This window comes from Leptonychotes weddellii, chromosome 3, assembly GCF_054177405.1.
Source record: "Leptonychotes weddellii isolate Sample4059 chromosome 3, ASM5417740v2, whole genome shotgun sequence".
Lineage (NCBI taxonomy): Eukaryota > Metazoa > Chordata > Mammalia > Carnivora > Phocidae > Leptonychotes > Leptonychotes weddellii.
The window spans coordinates 94,647,318-94,662,313 of record NC_138371.1 but is presented as its reverse complement, the minus strand read 5'-3'; the positions used below and the strand labels follow the sequence as shown (position 1 = coordinate 94,662,313).

The following is a 14,996-nucleotide window of genomic DNA, read 5'->3' as shown; positions in this document are numbered from 1 at the left end:
ACAGATTTTTGCTAGCCAGGAACCCTTAGGGTTACGCAGTTATGTCGAAAATGTGAAGCGGCTACAAGAAATGAGCTCAGGAACAGTCCAGAAGTGGAGCAGGAGAGGGGCTCCGAAGGCCCTGGCTTCTGCATGTGTTGTAGCTGGATGGGGAGTTCCCTTGCTGGGTCTCCCATGGGCACTCTGCTGCGGTGACTCCACAGAACAGAGACCATAAGCAGTTGCCCAGTGGGACCAAGGGAGGGGACAGTGTGATTAGCCTTAGCAAGGTCGGCGGTAAGCAGCCCAGTCAGGATGTAAATTCAGATTTGGGAATTGGAAGTGCTTCTCATGAAGCAATATTCAGAAAGGTAGCTAGAGAGAAGATGAGCAGATCCCTTAGAAGGCAGGTGGGAATCTCTTCCTTAGTTTATTGCTTGGTCTTAATTTTTAAAATAGCATAACCCAAAGTAAGTGGAGTGTGTGTTTCGGGACTTTAAGCAGATTTTCCTTTTTCTGAATTTTCCATATAGTGTGTATTACTCTAGTATTTATATAAAATGAAAAGTACAATTGGTAAACTTAGTCAACTAAGGTCAGGCTTGCTTTTATATAAATTAGACTCATCTGTAATGGTATATTTTCGTTACTGATACGTTTTTACATTACTTTTTCTAATAAGCCTTTCTTTAAAACTGAGCAGTTTGTTTTCTTCTCTTAAACCTAGGGACTCCTTTCCATTTGATCAACAGTTTAACATTTTGATGAGATTTATTGTGGATCAAACTCAAACTCCTAACCTCAAGGTTGGTAACTATTTGTCATTAGAGTTCAACCTCTATAAGTCAGATTTGCTTAAAATGTACTTTTTTATTCATGATTCATATTTGGCTGTTATGAATAAATCTGCTGTGAGCATCCTTGTACAACTATTTGGGAATGTGTTCCCATTTCTCTTGGTTGAGTGGCTAGGAGAAAAGTTGTTGGTTTATTGGGTAGGTACATGTTTAACTTTATTCTAAACTGCAGAAATGGTTGCGCCATATTATATTCCTACCAGCAATATAATGGGAGGATCAGTCGTTCCACAGCCTAGCAACATTTGGGTATTATTACTGTTTTTCATGGTATTTAAACTAGAAAGCTCTCATGTGTTGAGATAAGGTATCTTATTGGAATGTTTTCAAATATTAACATTCTAACACATGAAAATTAATTGTTCCCTATTTTGGAAAATCCTATCTATGATAACAAGACTGAATCTGAGGGAGGGTGTGTGTTCATTTGAATGAGGTCACATACATCAACTGTTCTTTAATTGTTAACTTTTGTTGGGGTTTTAGGATAGGCCCAATAAATAATAACCCTCTTCTCCAAAGGTGCAAGCCCATTGAAACATCAGTGGAGAAGTTAGGCAGAGTATCAGCTTGATCGCTGAAAATGCTCCCTTGCAAGACATGGCCAAGGATGTGTAAAAAACAAAGCTAAGTACTTCACGGTTAGTGGCAGCGCTGGAAATCCCACAGCCTGCCCGCAGGGGCTCATGCCCTGCAGGTGTCTTGCCGCATACGGGAGGAGCAGAGTGTGCCTTCAGTCTAAAACTGAAGCGGATTGAGCTATATGCCACTCGCCCTGTTCCCAAACTTACCTATCAGTCATTTCATGCTTTTGTCCCTGGTGGGTGCCGCTCCCTGTGCAAACATAAATCCAGGAGGAAGGAGGTGTCCCCTCAAGAGTATTTACTTTTCTCTGATCAGAATTCAGTTCAGAATTCTATTCAAGGGTTCATAAAGTGTGCTTAATGTTTATAATTATTGGGTCTTTCAGGTCAAAGTTGCAATCCTGAAGTACATTGAGTCCCTTGCTCGGCAGATGGATCCAACAGATTTTGTAAACTCTAGTGAGACGAGGCTTGCTGTTTCTAGAATTATAACCTGGACGACAGAACCAAAGAGTTCAGACGTGAGAAAGGTATGTCCAGGAGAGCTCAGGTGCAGCTTTAAACACAGACTGTTCTCAGGCATGTGTTAGGAAAAGAAATTTACCTAGAAACTTGCAGACCACCCCACACAGCTACACGGGATCCATATTCTCACTCCTTTTCTGTGAAAACCAGACTTTGCTCTCGCCCTTATCTTCTCTCTCCAGTTCCACCTCGTCCCAGGCTTCTGACATCAAAATGAAAATCAGAAATCATGTATGATGGTTTCGTGCTTTCCTTAGGCATTTATTTTGTTCTTTTCAAATGTGAAAACACTAGCAGTTTAGTGTCTTGTGAGGCCATTGGTTTTCCATATATCAGTTTTGTGACATGGACTTTGAGGACAGAATTGAAGATCTAAGGCTGCCCGGCCATAAGGTGCCTCACAGCAAAATGTGGCTGAAAGTTTGCTAGGAATATGAATTCCTGAGTTTAAAAAGAGCAAACAATTTTGGATTATATACCACACTTGGAACACACTCTTTTTGAGATGGGGGGCTGAATGAATGGGGAGGTAGAATTCAGATTTTGGAGCCACCTGGACACCAAGGTGTTTTGTTTTTTTTCATCAGCAGAAGTATTGGCTACTTTCTTCAGGAGTGACACATTGAGGGGCATATAACAAAGTAATATAACAGTACACAGGGACATATAATAGTACACAGAGTACCATTTCTCTTACTAGGTAGTACTCTGCCTCAGGACCATTAACAGAGATTAATTACTATATGTGAAACATTTTGTCAATTCCTGACAAGTTGTAAGCACGCAACGAGTGTAAGTTCCTGTGTTTCTCTTCCTCTCTGCCTGTCCATGTCCTTCTGTGCTTGAGTTGCACACACAGTCGTTATTCTTTTACTTTATATAGAAACTGAGTAGCCTTTATAAAGTACTCTTTAAAAGCCAGCTTCCTCAGTTCAGCTTTTAGACTGAAAGTACTTGATTTTGGTTGTGTATAATCACGAGCTTTGCTTTGTTTCTTCTGTGCCAAACTCCTTCCACATTTAGCCTGACCAGTGGAGTCCTTTGGCCTTGATAATGTGGACCACTTGGGGCCAGGCAGGAAAAAAGAAAAGGAGGCTTCCAAGCAATAGCTAGCAGGAGTGGTGTATTTCCAAATGCAAATGAACACTTAGCTCCTCCTCCAGTGGAGTTCAAAGACAACAGAAGAATTCTCTGGAAGGTTTCTTTGAAAGGGTCATGGGTCATGTAAGTCCTGTGTCCACTGTGTAGAAAATAAACTAAGTTGTCCAAGGTGAAAGTAACAAGGGCAAATCTTATTCAAGCACTCATTCAAGATTATTATCAAAAGAGCATTTCACTGGCAACCTTTAATTTAGCCATTAAGCCAGTGTTGGATTAGGGAGGAACAGTAGGAGGTGGTTCAATGATTTGGTTGGTATGTAAGTCACAAACAGATACTTCTGTTGTAATTTTCAAAATCACAAGATTGGCCAATAAATACAAAAGCCTTCAGGACAGCTTTCTATCTTTAGTCAACACGTGTGTGTGTGTGTGTGTGTGTGTGTTCCTTTTATAATTGAATGTTACTTAAATATTCCCTCCTGTAGGGCTGAAACATACTCTAGACTTACCATGATTAGGGCCTGCGTGGGAGCAGCTCACTTTCATCATAACGTCCACTTTTCTCTGGACATGGACATTAGAAATTTGAACTAGAATTTATTTCCCTAACTTTTCTAAACAGGTTGTTATAGGAACTTTTTTCCTTGAGTTCCTTAGCCTTAGGTTCCAGTACACTCAACTTATTTTACTACTGGCTTAAGTCAAATATGGTTAAGATATTAAATTTATTGCCAGAAATCACATGGTTCATTTACTGTTGATCTCCAACACTTAATTTCAATCATTTTGGATCCTATAGTGTTGCTTCACAAAGCCTGGGCTCCATTGGTATTCCGCTTCTGTTGCCTGCTCTCACTTCCCCTTCCCCATCTTGAGGACTGCTTAATACCTCACCTTCAGACTGAGTTCAAACCCAGGTTCTGGGACAGCAATCCTGATCTTCAGAAAATTAGTAGTTCTCAGTCCTGGCTGCGATCAAAATCAACCTCAATTCCTGGGCTCTACCCCAGGTAATTTGACTTAATTAATAAAAAGTGTGGACAGCATTTTGGGTCTCACTGGCTCTTGGCTGATTTTTAATGCACAGAGTTGAGACCCATTGTTTTAGAAATTTACCCTGGGGTTGAACCTCAACAAATACAGACTGTCAATGTTGACCTGGTTGCCACTAATTCTCTTGGTCCCAGCCTTCATCTTCAGGATCTTCGGGACGAGGGCTGGACTTGCTGCTCCCCAGTGCCTTCCCCACCTCCCTGTTTTCACTCACCCTGTATACTCAGCACCAAGCACAATACCTGTTGGAACAAAGTAGACATTTAATAAACATTTTGAATGAATCAATGAATGATAAATGCCCAAAGAGAAATGATCTAATTTTATGTAGCACGTCGAAGCCATTATTTTCAAAATCATAGTGTTGGAGGCCCCCTGTTTTGACCTCTGTATTAGTTTTTCTGTTGGATACCAAATCACCACAGACTTAGCAGCTTGAAACTACACAAATTTATTATGTTGTAATTTCTGTGATTCAGGAATCTGGCACATGGTCTCTGGGTCCTCTGCTTAAGATCTTAACAGACGGAAATCAAGGTGTTGTCTGGGTTTTTGGTCTCTTCTGGCTCACTGCTGCTTGGCTGAATTCCATTCCTTACAGGAGTGGGGCCAAGGTGCCTGTTTTCTTGCTGACTGCCAGCACGGTGTTCTCAGCTCACAGAGGTTACCTGCCACCCCCTGTCTGCCACATGGCCCTCTCCACAACATGGCAGTTTGCTTTTTCAAAGCCAGCAGGAGAATATTTGGGGAAAAAATTTCCCCAGACGTCCAGGGTTTGCTGAAAAACCTTAATCTACCCCTCTAAGAGTATTAATTTTCTGCCCCAACAGTAGTTGGGGAGTTTGCAGACAGTATAATTCATTCTACACAATCCTATTTGGGAAAGCACTTTAAGCTGATAGAACTCTTGATTTGTTGTTAACATTTTTAATAATTTACTTTGTTTCCCTTTTCATCTCAGCATTTTGGGGTGTTTGATGTTGGAGAGAGAGGGGTGTTTAAATATTTAAGATGTTTTGAAGAGGAGGGAAGAGGCACAGCCAGAACCGGAACGCAAGCCAGTCAGCAGTGGAGTGTGCTTAGGCCCAACCTGATGGGGGCTAGCAGGAAAAGCCCCCCCTCCCCAGACCTTCACTGGCCAGCTTTATTCTCAAAGTAACCTTGTTCGTGTTTTAGGTATGGGAGCCCTGACTAGTTGTGTTGGCCATACTATACCTTTCCGAAGGTGCTGTGTTGATGTTAAGATACTATAATGTGGGACGCCTGGGTGGCTCAGTCGGTTAAGCGTCCGACTCTTGATATTTGTTCAGGTCGTGATCTCAGGGTCATGAGATTGAGCCCCACATTGGGCTCAGAGCTGAGTGCGGAGTCTGCTTGAGGTTCTCTCCCTCTCTCAATTAAATAAGTAAATCTTAAAAAAAAAAAAAAAATAACATAATGTGTTGACAGTAGGAAGTAGATTCTGGAGTTTGACCTTCTTTTGACTTTTGCCTCTGCCACTCGTTGGTGTAAGCTGGCACCGTAATCTCTTAATTCTTGTTTGTTCCCCAAAAATGGGAATGATAATCCCTGTCTCAGGCTTCATTGGGAGGACTAGTAGAGAAAAAATAGCTAAATATTACTTCATTTACGTTGCAGCCCCTGCTCTTGGTTGTTTTGGTTTTGCTGTTGCTATTTGTGGAGCAAATGGAGAACCCAATTTTTTCCAGCATTAGGAAGATTTTTTTTTTTCCCCCATCAACCAAAGGGAATGTGGTAATGCAGTAGAATTTTTAATGGTATGTTTATATTTCAGGATTCAGAATCCTTGTGGGTTTGGTTATCATATATGATCCTCTGACATTTAGCACCTACATTGTCAGATGTGATAGCAGATTTAGCCCCCACATGTTTTGAGAGATGCGATAACTGAAAGCATGGCAAAGAAGCCTAGAAAGTACAAAGATGCTATTGCCTGGAGCAGGAAGATGACAGAAACCTTCAGAAGGTGAAATTTCTAACTGAAAAAAGAAATTTTTTTTTTTTCTTTTTTAGAGAGAGGGAGTGAGGGAGAGGGAGTATCTTATGACCCTGAGATCATGACCTGAGCCAAAATCAGGAGTCGGACGCTTAACCAACTGTGCCACCCACATGCCCGTCCAACTGAAAAATGTTCAAGTCTGATTACTGGTAGGCAGTGTGGCCTTAGCCGCAAAGCTCAGGGTTTGCTCAACTGAACTGTGACGGGCACTTTCAAGAAACGAGTTGACCTTTTTGGTCTCCTTTTGACCCTTTCATTGCATAAGGCAAGAGTGCTATGACTCCTGGCAAGGATTATGGTTATTACGCACCTAGCAAATGATAGAGGTTTGAAACCGCTCATTACTGCTGTTATTCTCCCTATTCCTACCTGTTAGATTATATATACCTAGGTGATTCTGTAAAAGAAACTAAATACTTTCACAGCTTACAAATAACCCCGGTTTAAGCACTTGCTTCTTCTCTCATTAAATCCTACTGCCTTTCCTGTTTGTCAGTCCCCGCTTCAGCGTAGTCGAGTAGGTGAGGATTTCCCCACTAGGTCAGCTTCCACCTGCTCTGGGCCTGGAGAAGGAAACTTGGAAGAAAATTGTAAACAGGTAGATTTTAAACTATGTACTAATTTGAAAAAAGACACTTCACTGTTTGCCTTTTAGATGATTAATACTGATTACCCTTGTCGAGACACTGAAAAGATTTTGAAGAAACCTAAAATTCATATAATACTACGTGATAGTGTGTGTGTGTGTAAATGCTTGTGTTTTAACATGTTTTATGATTAACTCCCTGCCCAAAGAAATAGCTATGTTGAGTGTAGACCTCTACCTTACTTTAGCAGAATGGTGAAGCAGAGATACTAAATGAGAAATATCTGAAGGTGTTGAGATACCCTTTCTTTGGTGATTTTCTAAAGCAATTTTTAATGACAATCCGGAGGGAGCAGTAATCGTTTAATAAATGAGAAAACTTCTTTCCCTCCCCGAGTTTAAGTTTTCCCCAATTAATACCAGTGCTGAAGCATTTGTCAAAGCTTTATTGATCTCCTGTCTCAAAAAATTCTTTCCTGCTTTAAAGGCAGTTGATAGCCTTGGGAGTGCTGCTTTCCACACAGTGACAGTAAGATTCGAAAGACCTTTTGCCCTCACCTCCCAAATTCTCCTGTAGGGGTGTGAGTGGGGATCATTTCCTTGTAAGTTGCCATTTGATCTTGGAAATCAGTAACCCTAGAGTTGTCCATTAGAAAAAGTCAGCAGCAACCTTGAGTGTTTTGTCTGGCCGCTTATCGGCCCCACCTCTTGTGGAAAGCAAGAGTTCAATGATGGGACAAAAACAGGGGCATACTCTACTCTTTGATTCATTATTGCACACGAGCTATGCTGCAGGCTTTTTTAAACGACTCTCTCCAACTCAATCCCCATATTTGGAATTATTACTTTAAAGAGAGTGTATTGATGGTAATGATAAATATAACCCAGTTTTCTTCCTTGCTTGGATTCTAGTATTCTGACTTCTCACTATGACAGAGGGTTGTAGATAAAATATTTTAGGACCATAGCAGTCTCATTCCTTTTAAAACTGTGACGTAAAGTATTTTTAAAAGAACATATTTGGGACACCTGGGTGGCTCAGTCAGCTAAGCGGCTGCCTTCGGCTCAGGTCATGATCCCAGGGTCCTGGGATTGAGCCCCGCATCGGGCTCCCTGCTCAGCAGGAAGCCTGCTTCTCCCTCTCCCTCTGCCTGCCACTCTGCCTACTTGTGCTGTTTCTCTATCTCTCTGTCAAATAAATAAATAAAATCTTTAAAAAAAAAAAAACAACATATTTAAGTCATACTTTCTATGCATTTCTGGAGCTTGGACATCATTAGAAAGGGTTTTACTTTGAAAACAGCTTTAAACCTAAGGGTGACTTTTGAAGACTGTATAGAATCATTTACATTTTGTATTTTGGAAAATGTAAAAATAAATTACACTCATTTATATATATAAGTCACCGCAAATGTACCATCTTTCCAACTAGCTGTATTTTCAAAATACCCCGTTTTTCTGTTTGATTTATCAAATTCAACGTTAGGGTTATTGAAAGAGAAGTTTCTTTAGTGGGCCAGAAGTTAAAGTCGGCTGCACCTTCTTTTCCCACATGACTAAGAGTCGTTAACAGCATGTAGCCATGAATTAGCAGTTTCTGGGCAGCCCTCTTGTTCCTAAAAGATCCCGCTAATTTTAGAATTTGCTTTATGAAAAACCTCAAATTACTTTGTGGTGTTGGATATCCTGTCATTCTGGGAAGAAACGCGGTTTTTAAAGTAAAGACAGTGGCACATTTCACATAAAAATATGGTATTCAAAAATATACTGTTACATTTTATAATTTTCAAATATCATTGTCAGTCATTAAAAAATAAGTCCCTAAGCTTTCTTACTAAATTGGCGACATTTTTTCTCCCTGCTAAATCAAGTCTTTTTTTCTGTCTCTTTGAAGTGCAGTTTTTTCTGCATGCATTTTTTTCCCTAACATCTAATAAAATGGTTTTTTAAATGCACAGGTTACCTTGCATGAGTTTTGGAATTTGCTCCTATACAAATATACAGATCATTGTTAATATGTATTACATTGGTGGTGAAATAGATTCCTTCAGATAACTACTTAATAAGAATGTTTCAATAATGAAATGTAAATTTTAACACAGTCAGTAACAGTGTGTTTTGCCTCTGTCATGAAAGCACACAGGCCCCTTGGGATTTAATTTGGATGGAAAAGCTACTAATGACTGTATTTGGAGGTCAAGGGAAAAAAGGAAGATACTTTTGCCCAATGCGGTGCTTAATAATGCTTTTGATATGTCTAAAAAGTAGTTTTTGATGTAAAAAAACATTCTACTGATATTTTAAATTTCATAACTTTTATTTTTGGTTAAATATATTTGAGTCTCTGGATTATCTTTGTTTTTTTTTTCCCCCTTCTCCAGACAAAAATAGTAATTTTGCCTTTACTGGATCCAGAAGTAATTTTAACATTGTGAAAGCATTGAAATATTTTGTGGTGTTTATTTCCAGAGCCTTTCTAAGCAAATAATATATTTTGTAATACCCTATATCATGGAAAAAAATATACAGAATAATTACTGCAATCCTAAAATTAGAGTGTGTTGGACAGCTAAATGTATCCTTTCAGTCAGAAGATGTTCATAATGTGTTTTTCTTTCTTCTGACTCTCAGAAATTTGTAAGAAATGCCATTATTTACTGAAGTTTTCTCTTGGCATAGTTTTTCTAAATCAAAACCCTTGGAACGAATTCCTCAGGCTTTTTTAGTGCCTGCTACTACTTAGTACCATAGAAAGCACATAACTTGCTGGAGAAACCTGAGTCTCATTGGGCTACTATTGCTTCAGCTAACTGCTTTCCCACCTTGCTGTCAGAGTGATCACCAGCAGTCCTGCAACATATTGTCTCAGTTAATAAAGAAAAGTAGAGCATTTGCCAAAACACAGAAGAGTACATTTTAAATTTGTACCATAGAAGTCTGGTTTGCTGCCCATGGACTGTCTCCTCACTTCGTAGGCATAACAGTTAGGAGTTCTCCGGATGTATTTAAACTCTTTTTCTAGAATTTCTCAGTCCCTCGGAGTGGCCTTGAGGAAAAATGGTTGCTCAGATAACCCGTTGGCAGCTCATGGAGATCTTGTTCTCCCCAGGATGCACCGGGAGCCCTGTCCAGTTCTGACTTAGTAGAGTGAACCATCGTCAGCCTTTTCACGTTCTTGGATTGTTTTATTTATGGATTTACCAGCTTTGTGCCTAGTGCTGGACAACACAGGAAAAGTCATTTATTACAAGCATGCTATGGAAATCCAAGGCAAGGGCGTGAAGATGAAACAGGGCTGTATTTTCCAGGTTGAAGGCAGGCTATTTATAATTGATGATCTTATTTTCTCCAGATGCCTTTTGTTTGTGTTTTTTTATGACAAAGGTGTCCTCTTTGTTTTGTTTTTTTTATTATTTATTTTACTCATACAAAAACATTTTTGTAAAATAATTTTAATGAAAGTTTTGACCAAAATATGCTGTTGTCTATTACATAAATTAATCAAGTGTTCTTTTTCCAGGCAGCACAAATTGTGCTGATCTCTCTGTTTGAATTGAACACTCCTGAATTTACCATGTTACTTGGTGCCTTGCCAAAAACATTCCAGGATGGTGCCACCAAACTCCTGCATAACCACCTCAAGAATGCCAGTAACACCAGTGTGGTGAGTGCTTGGTCACAATTGATACCTCTGTACTGATCATGACCTCTGTGAATCCCCGGTCTAGACGTGCTCTAATAAAATGGCCAGCTTTCTTGTTCTCTTTTAGTAGATTGTGGGCATCTGGAGGGTGGGGGCCGGGTCTGATCCTGCCATATTCCCAGTGAATGAGTGAACTTGGTATTTAAATATGGCCTTTTTCTTACATGAGATTGTTCAGTCAGTTAAATTTTTACTTGGTCATTTAGTCATTTACTCATTGAGTTACTTACTTTCTTCATATGTAAAGATGGAAGTGCTCAATTTGTGTCTGTTAATCTAGCATAGCTGACATCAGTCATTGAGCTTCAGGAATCCCTACGTGACAGTTACCCATTTTGGGTGTATGTGCACTTAAAGTTGGCCTTAATGATTTAAAAAAAAAAAGTCATCCCAATTGTGCAGATTTTGCCCTTTTATTTACATGTGGGTTAAAAAGCTGGGGGGCGGGGCGCCTGGGTGGCACAGTCAGTTGAGCATCTGACTGGGTTTCAGCTCAGGTCGTGATCTCATGGTCATGAGATCGAGCCCCATATCAGGCTGTGTGCTCAGCGTGGAGTCTGCTTGGGATTCTCTTCCCTCTCCCTCTGCCCCTCCTGCTTGTGCTCTTGCCCTCTCACTCTAAAATCAATCTTAAAAAAGAAGAAAACCTAGGGGAAAGGGGGCACTATAATCTATGTTTAGCCCTTGAATAATGATGCTTATTCTGTTTTCACACCAGGGCTCTCCGAGCAATACAATTGGCCGGACTCCCTCCCGACACACCAGCAGCAGGACCAGCCCCCTGACCTCCCCCACCAACTGTTCCCATGGGGGCCTATCTCCCAGGTAATGCCATTTCAACAAAAGCGAAGAAACTAAAGCACCCCAGTGTCCAACCTATTTCTAGGTTTTTAGACCAAGCTTAATAGCAAAAAATGAATGGGTATCAGGAGACCATGGGGTCCTCACCCAAATCTTAACTATATAATCTTGGGCAAAGCAGTTGACTTCCATGGCGAAATGGCCAGTTTGTGCTCAATGTTCTCGGAGATTCTTCCGGCTCTGAGCACTCCCTAGTAACTTAAAATTTTAAAGCTAAATTTACATTTAGTACTGTTTCACATAGAAACCATTTAGAAATTCATCACCTATTCTCCAAGTGCTAGGAGCACCTGAAGGTATTTGTCATCTAAATAAATCCTCTGTAGTCAGTCCACACATAGCCTGGGGTAGTTTTCCCACCAAGCAGCTGTTCCAAGCATAGTTGCTGTCATCACAGGCTCACGTTTGAAGCAGACTGCTGCTCTGGAGAGGTACTAAGAACCTGAGAACTAAAATTGGATCAGCATTTTCAGACTTTTGTTGGGACCATGCACATAGACAATAGCATATTTTGGTCTTAGAGAGTCTAAGACAGTGACTTAAAATCAGAAAAATGCTTTGGCTCAGGATCTTTAGACTTCTCCATCTGCCCAGAGCCTCTGGAAGTCTCTGCAGGTGACCGCCTGGCATGTGTTGGCGTCTCTCATGGCCTCACATAGAGGAGTGGCCCTAGAAGCCAGACTTCATAGTGCCCGGACCTGTGAGGGTCGTACGTGCTGTGTTTGTCCACCAGAAGTCCAGATCTTTGCGATCCCTGGCCACAAGGATCAGGGGGCTGTGTCTTAAGGGATGTTGACACCAAGATAATAAGAACATACAAGTACTGCCATCTTCCCTTTAAAGGCTACCTCTTTAGTAGGAAAATATAAAAATACAAGTGCCTTTAAATTTATTTTAGATTTTTAAATTCCCCAAATCTTCCATCCTTACCAGTAAAGTTCTCTTTAGTTCTTCAAGTTATATAACTATTTGGAACATATGAAATTTGTATTTTTCTCTTGGTGAAACAAAATATTTCATATACTTGTAGTATGCTACTGTTTATATTGCCTTATTTCTAATCCCCCTAAATCCCCTGGTACTATATTTAGGTAGAATGAAGAATGATGTCACGTCTCCAAGTTTGGTCTGTGTTGTCATGATTTTAGCAGGCTGGTATAATTAGATAGTTGACATCAGAAGTGAATGAAAATATGTCTGACTTTCCCCAGGTGTGACTGAGGCTCAACCAACTATTTTTTTTTCATGTTAATATCTGTATCTAAAGTATATGACTTACAGGGTCCAGTGTTAACAGTAAAATCAGAGTTCTCTTTCTCGGGGTGGAGGGCAGGGGCAGGATTTTGTGGAAAGCTTGAATTCTCTGTAAATGGTTGCTTTTGTCTAGAAGTAGTACTTCTGCACCATTAATTAGGAAATCTCTTCCATAATACATAGTTCATACTTCTTATCTTTTAGTTCTTTCATTATTAGGGTGGCACATTCCTTAGGTAATAAGCAAAAGGTAAAATGCAAGTATTTTTATTCTATGTGCTTGCTAGTCTAGGTAAAAGACTGGTGGAGGCCACTGGTGTAATCCATCCGAGCTAAGAATTGGCATGGTATTAATCTTCACGGATCCCCAGATTATTAAAAATTTTACTTTTCCAAGTCACCATTCATTTTTAGTTGGCCTGGTCTTAATTTTTACTGTCAGGGTTGCCAGTCGGTGGAAGAAATGAAGAGGTTTATTTTCAGTATTAATATCATTTTCAAGATGAAGGCCAAGTGTGACCTAAATGTTTTCTTGCCAACAAATTCTGCTTTAGGGAATTATTTAATTGTGTGGCCTCTTTATTTTGTAAACGAATGTGCCCTCAGTCAGGGCATACCTAGCCAGATGGCCTTAGTCAACAACTTAATTAAACTCAGCAGAAGTGGTTTTTCTCACAACTAAAACTGTCCAGAAAGTAGGAAAAATGGCTTCCTGTCATTATATCACTGGGAATATTGAAGTAGGCCACATACTTTCACCAGGATGATTATAAAAGCTATGAACTCTTGCATTAAATAGGAGAATGGACTAGGTTACCCATTCCTGGGGAAACGATAGACAAGTTCTATCACATATAATCTCAACGGTTTTTTTGTGCAGTGCTCTTGAAGCATTTAACTTTCTGTGAGCTGCCATTCTTTCGAATCATCTTAAACATACGATGTTAATTTTTTATTCTTAAGAGGAAAAGTTACTAGTTGTTTGTTTTCAATCTAATTTTTTTGTATCAAAACGAACTAGTATTTTTTTGGTCCAAAAATTCTGCACTACGATCGTGGTGTGTTAATAAGGAAATATTCTAAAATGATGAGCAAATCTAATTTGATACTTAAAAAAAAAAAAAAAAACCCTACAAACAATGAATCATGGAACACTACATCAAAAACTAAAGATGTAATGTATGGTGATTAACATAACATAATAAAAAAAAGCAAAACAAACAAAAAAACCCTAGTGAGGAAGTTGTTTTTATCACCCCAGTAGTCTTAGAGAAAATCATAGCTAGCATGTTAAACCTTTGTGAAACATTCCATTAAATCGCTTTTTGTGTGTGTGTGAGGGAAGAATTACTCCTTATTCCCAGCAGTAAACAAATACTACTGGGTATTTAGAGAGGAGATTTGTAACCTGGAGTTTTTCATCATTCAACACATACATATTTTTTAGCTCATTTTACCCAGTGTGATTTGTGTTAAATGAAAAACAAGAGTTGCAGGGCGCTTCAGAAATCACATGATGTCCGTTCCCTTTGAGATCAGAAAGTAGATGGCAGTCCTCGCCCCCATCTGCTGTACATTGTTGGCAAACACGTTGTAGAGTAGAATGACACTAAACAGATCATCTGTTACCCCTAGCAATAAAGGGTAACTTTAGGTGGATTTTACAGTCCATTGCATCAGAGGATCAAGATTTTCCATAGAAGCAAAGTGGGGATTAACTGGGAGACCCAGCCTCCCATAAGCGGTGGAGGTGCATCTGCTTATGCTCTACCTGTTAGCAGAGTGCCAGCCAAGATGGTCACCTGAGTTCCTTTGGTCTGTGGGCCCTCGTGTGCTGTGGTGACCTCTCCTCTCCACACTTACTGATCTTACAAAATGAGACCACAGCTGTCTTTGGCAGAGACTAGCTCTTAGGGCCCTGATGATCGCCATCCTCAGGCAGTGCTGCTCCCTGGGGACCACCCTGGGCCTGGGGTCACATTTCCTGCCAGGTCGGCTCATGCCTCTCACAGTGGCTGTGGGTCTCCTGAATCGCAGCAGCTGTTAGAATGTCCGTCGGGGCCTCTGCGGGCACCGACCACTGAGCGACATTTAGAGTGAGGAGGGATGCCTGTGTTCTCCGATGAGTTATTTCTCGAATCAGGTGATAGGAGCAGGGGAATTGGGTTGTTTTGAGACCTGGCGCTCTGGCCCTCTAGTGGTGCTGTTACTTTTTCAGAAGGAAATTGCCTGTGGCAGCCCTTGAACTCCATCCGATTGGGTTCCGGGCTCAGGGAGCACATCGTCCCCTGCTAGAGTTCTGTGGTCAGAAAGGCATGTTCTCTGAGTCTTCCTGCTGTAGTCCCTCGGGTCCCATTTGACTTAAGGCCCGAAATTCCTCCTTCGGCTCTTTGTAAACAATTGATAGCATTATCTGAAACGGAACATGCATGCCTATTTGTATGGAAGTACTCGTAATGTCCTTACCAGTGCA

The 14,996-nt window shown here is 40.4% G+C and overlaps 1 protein-coding gene across 6 annotated transcripts in view; it reads left to right on the top strand.

The window, feature by feature from the left end:
* Positions 1-14,996, top strand: part of CLASP1 (cytoplasmic linker associated protein 1) — a 248,232-nt gene that overhangs the window by 204,128 nt on the left and 29,108 nt on the right. For all 6 annotated transcript variants that reach the window (XM_081814611.1, XM_081814613.1, XM_081814612.1 and 3 more), the window contains 4 exons: positions 707-785; positions 1,807-1,950; positions 10,226-10,369; positions 11,127-11,233. In XM_081814611.1, the coding sequence (XP_081670737.1) occupies positions 707-785; positions 1,807-1,950; positions 10,226-10,369; positions 11,127-11,233 (474 nt within the window). The remainder of the gene's footprint in view (positions 1-706; positions 786-1,806; positions 1,951-10,225; positions 10,370-11,126; positions 11,234-14,996) is intronic.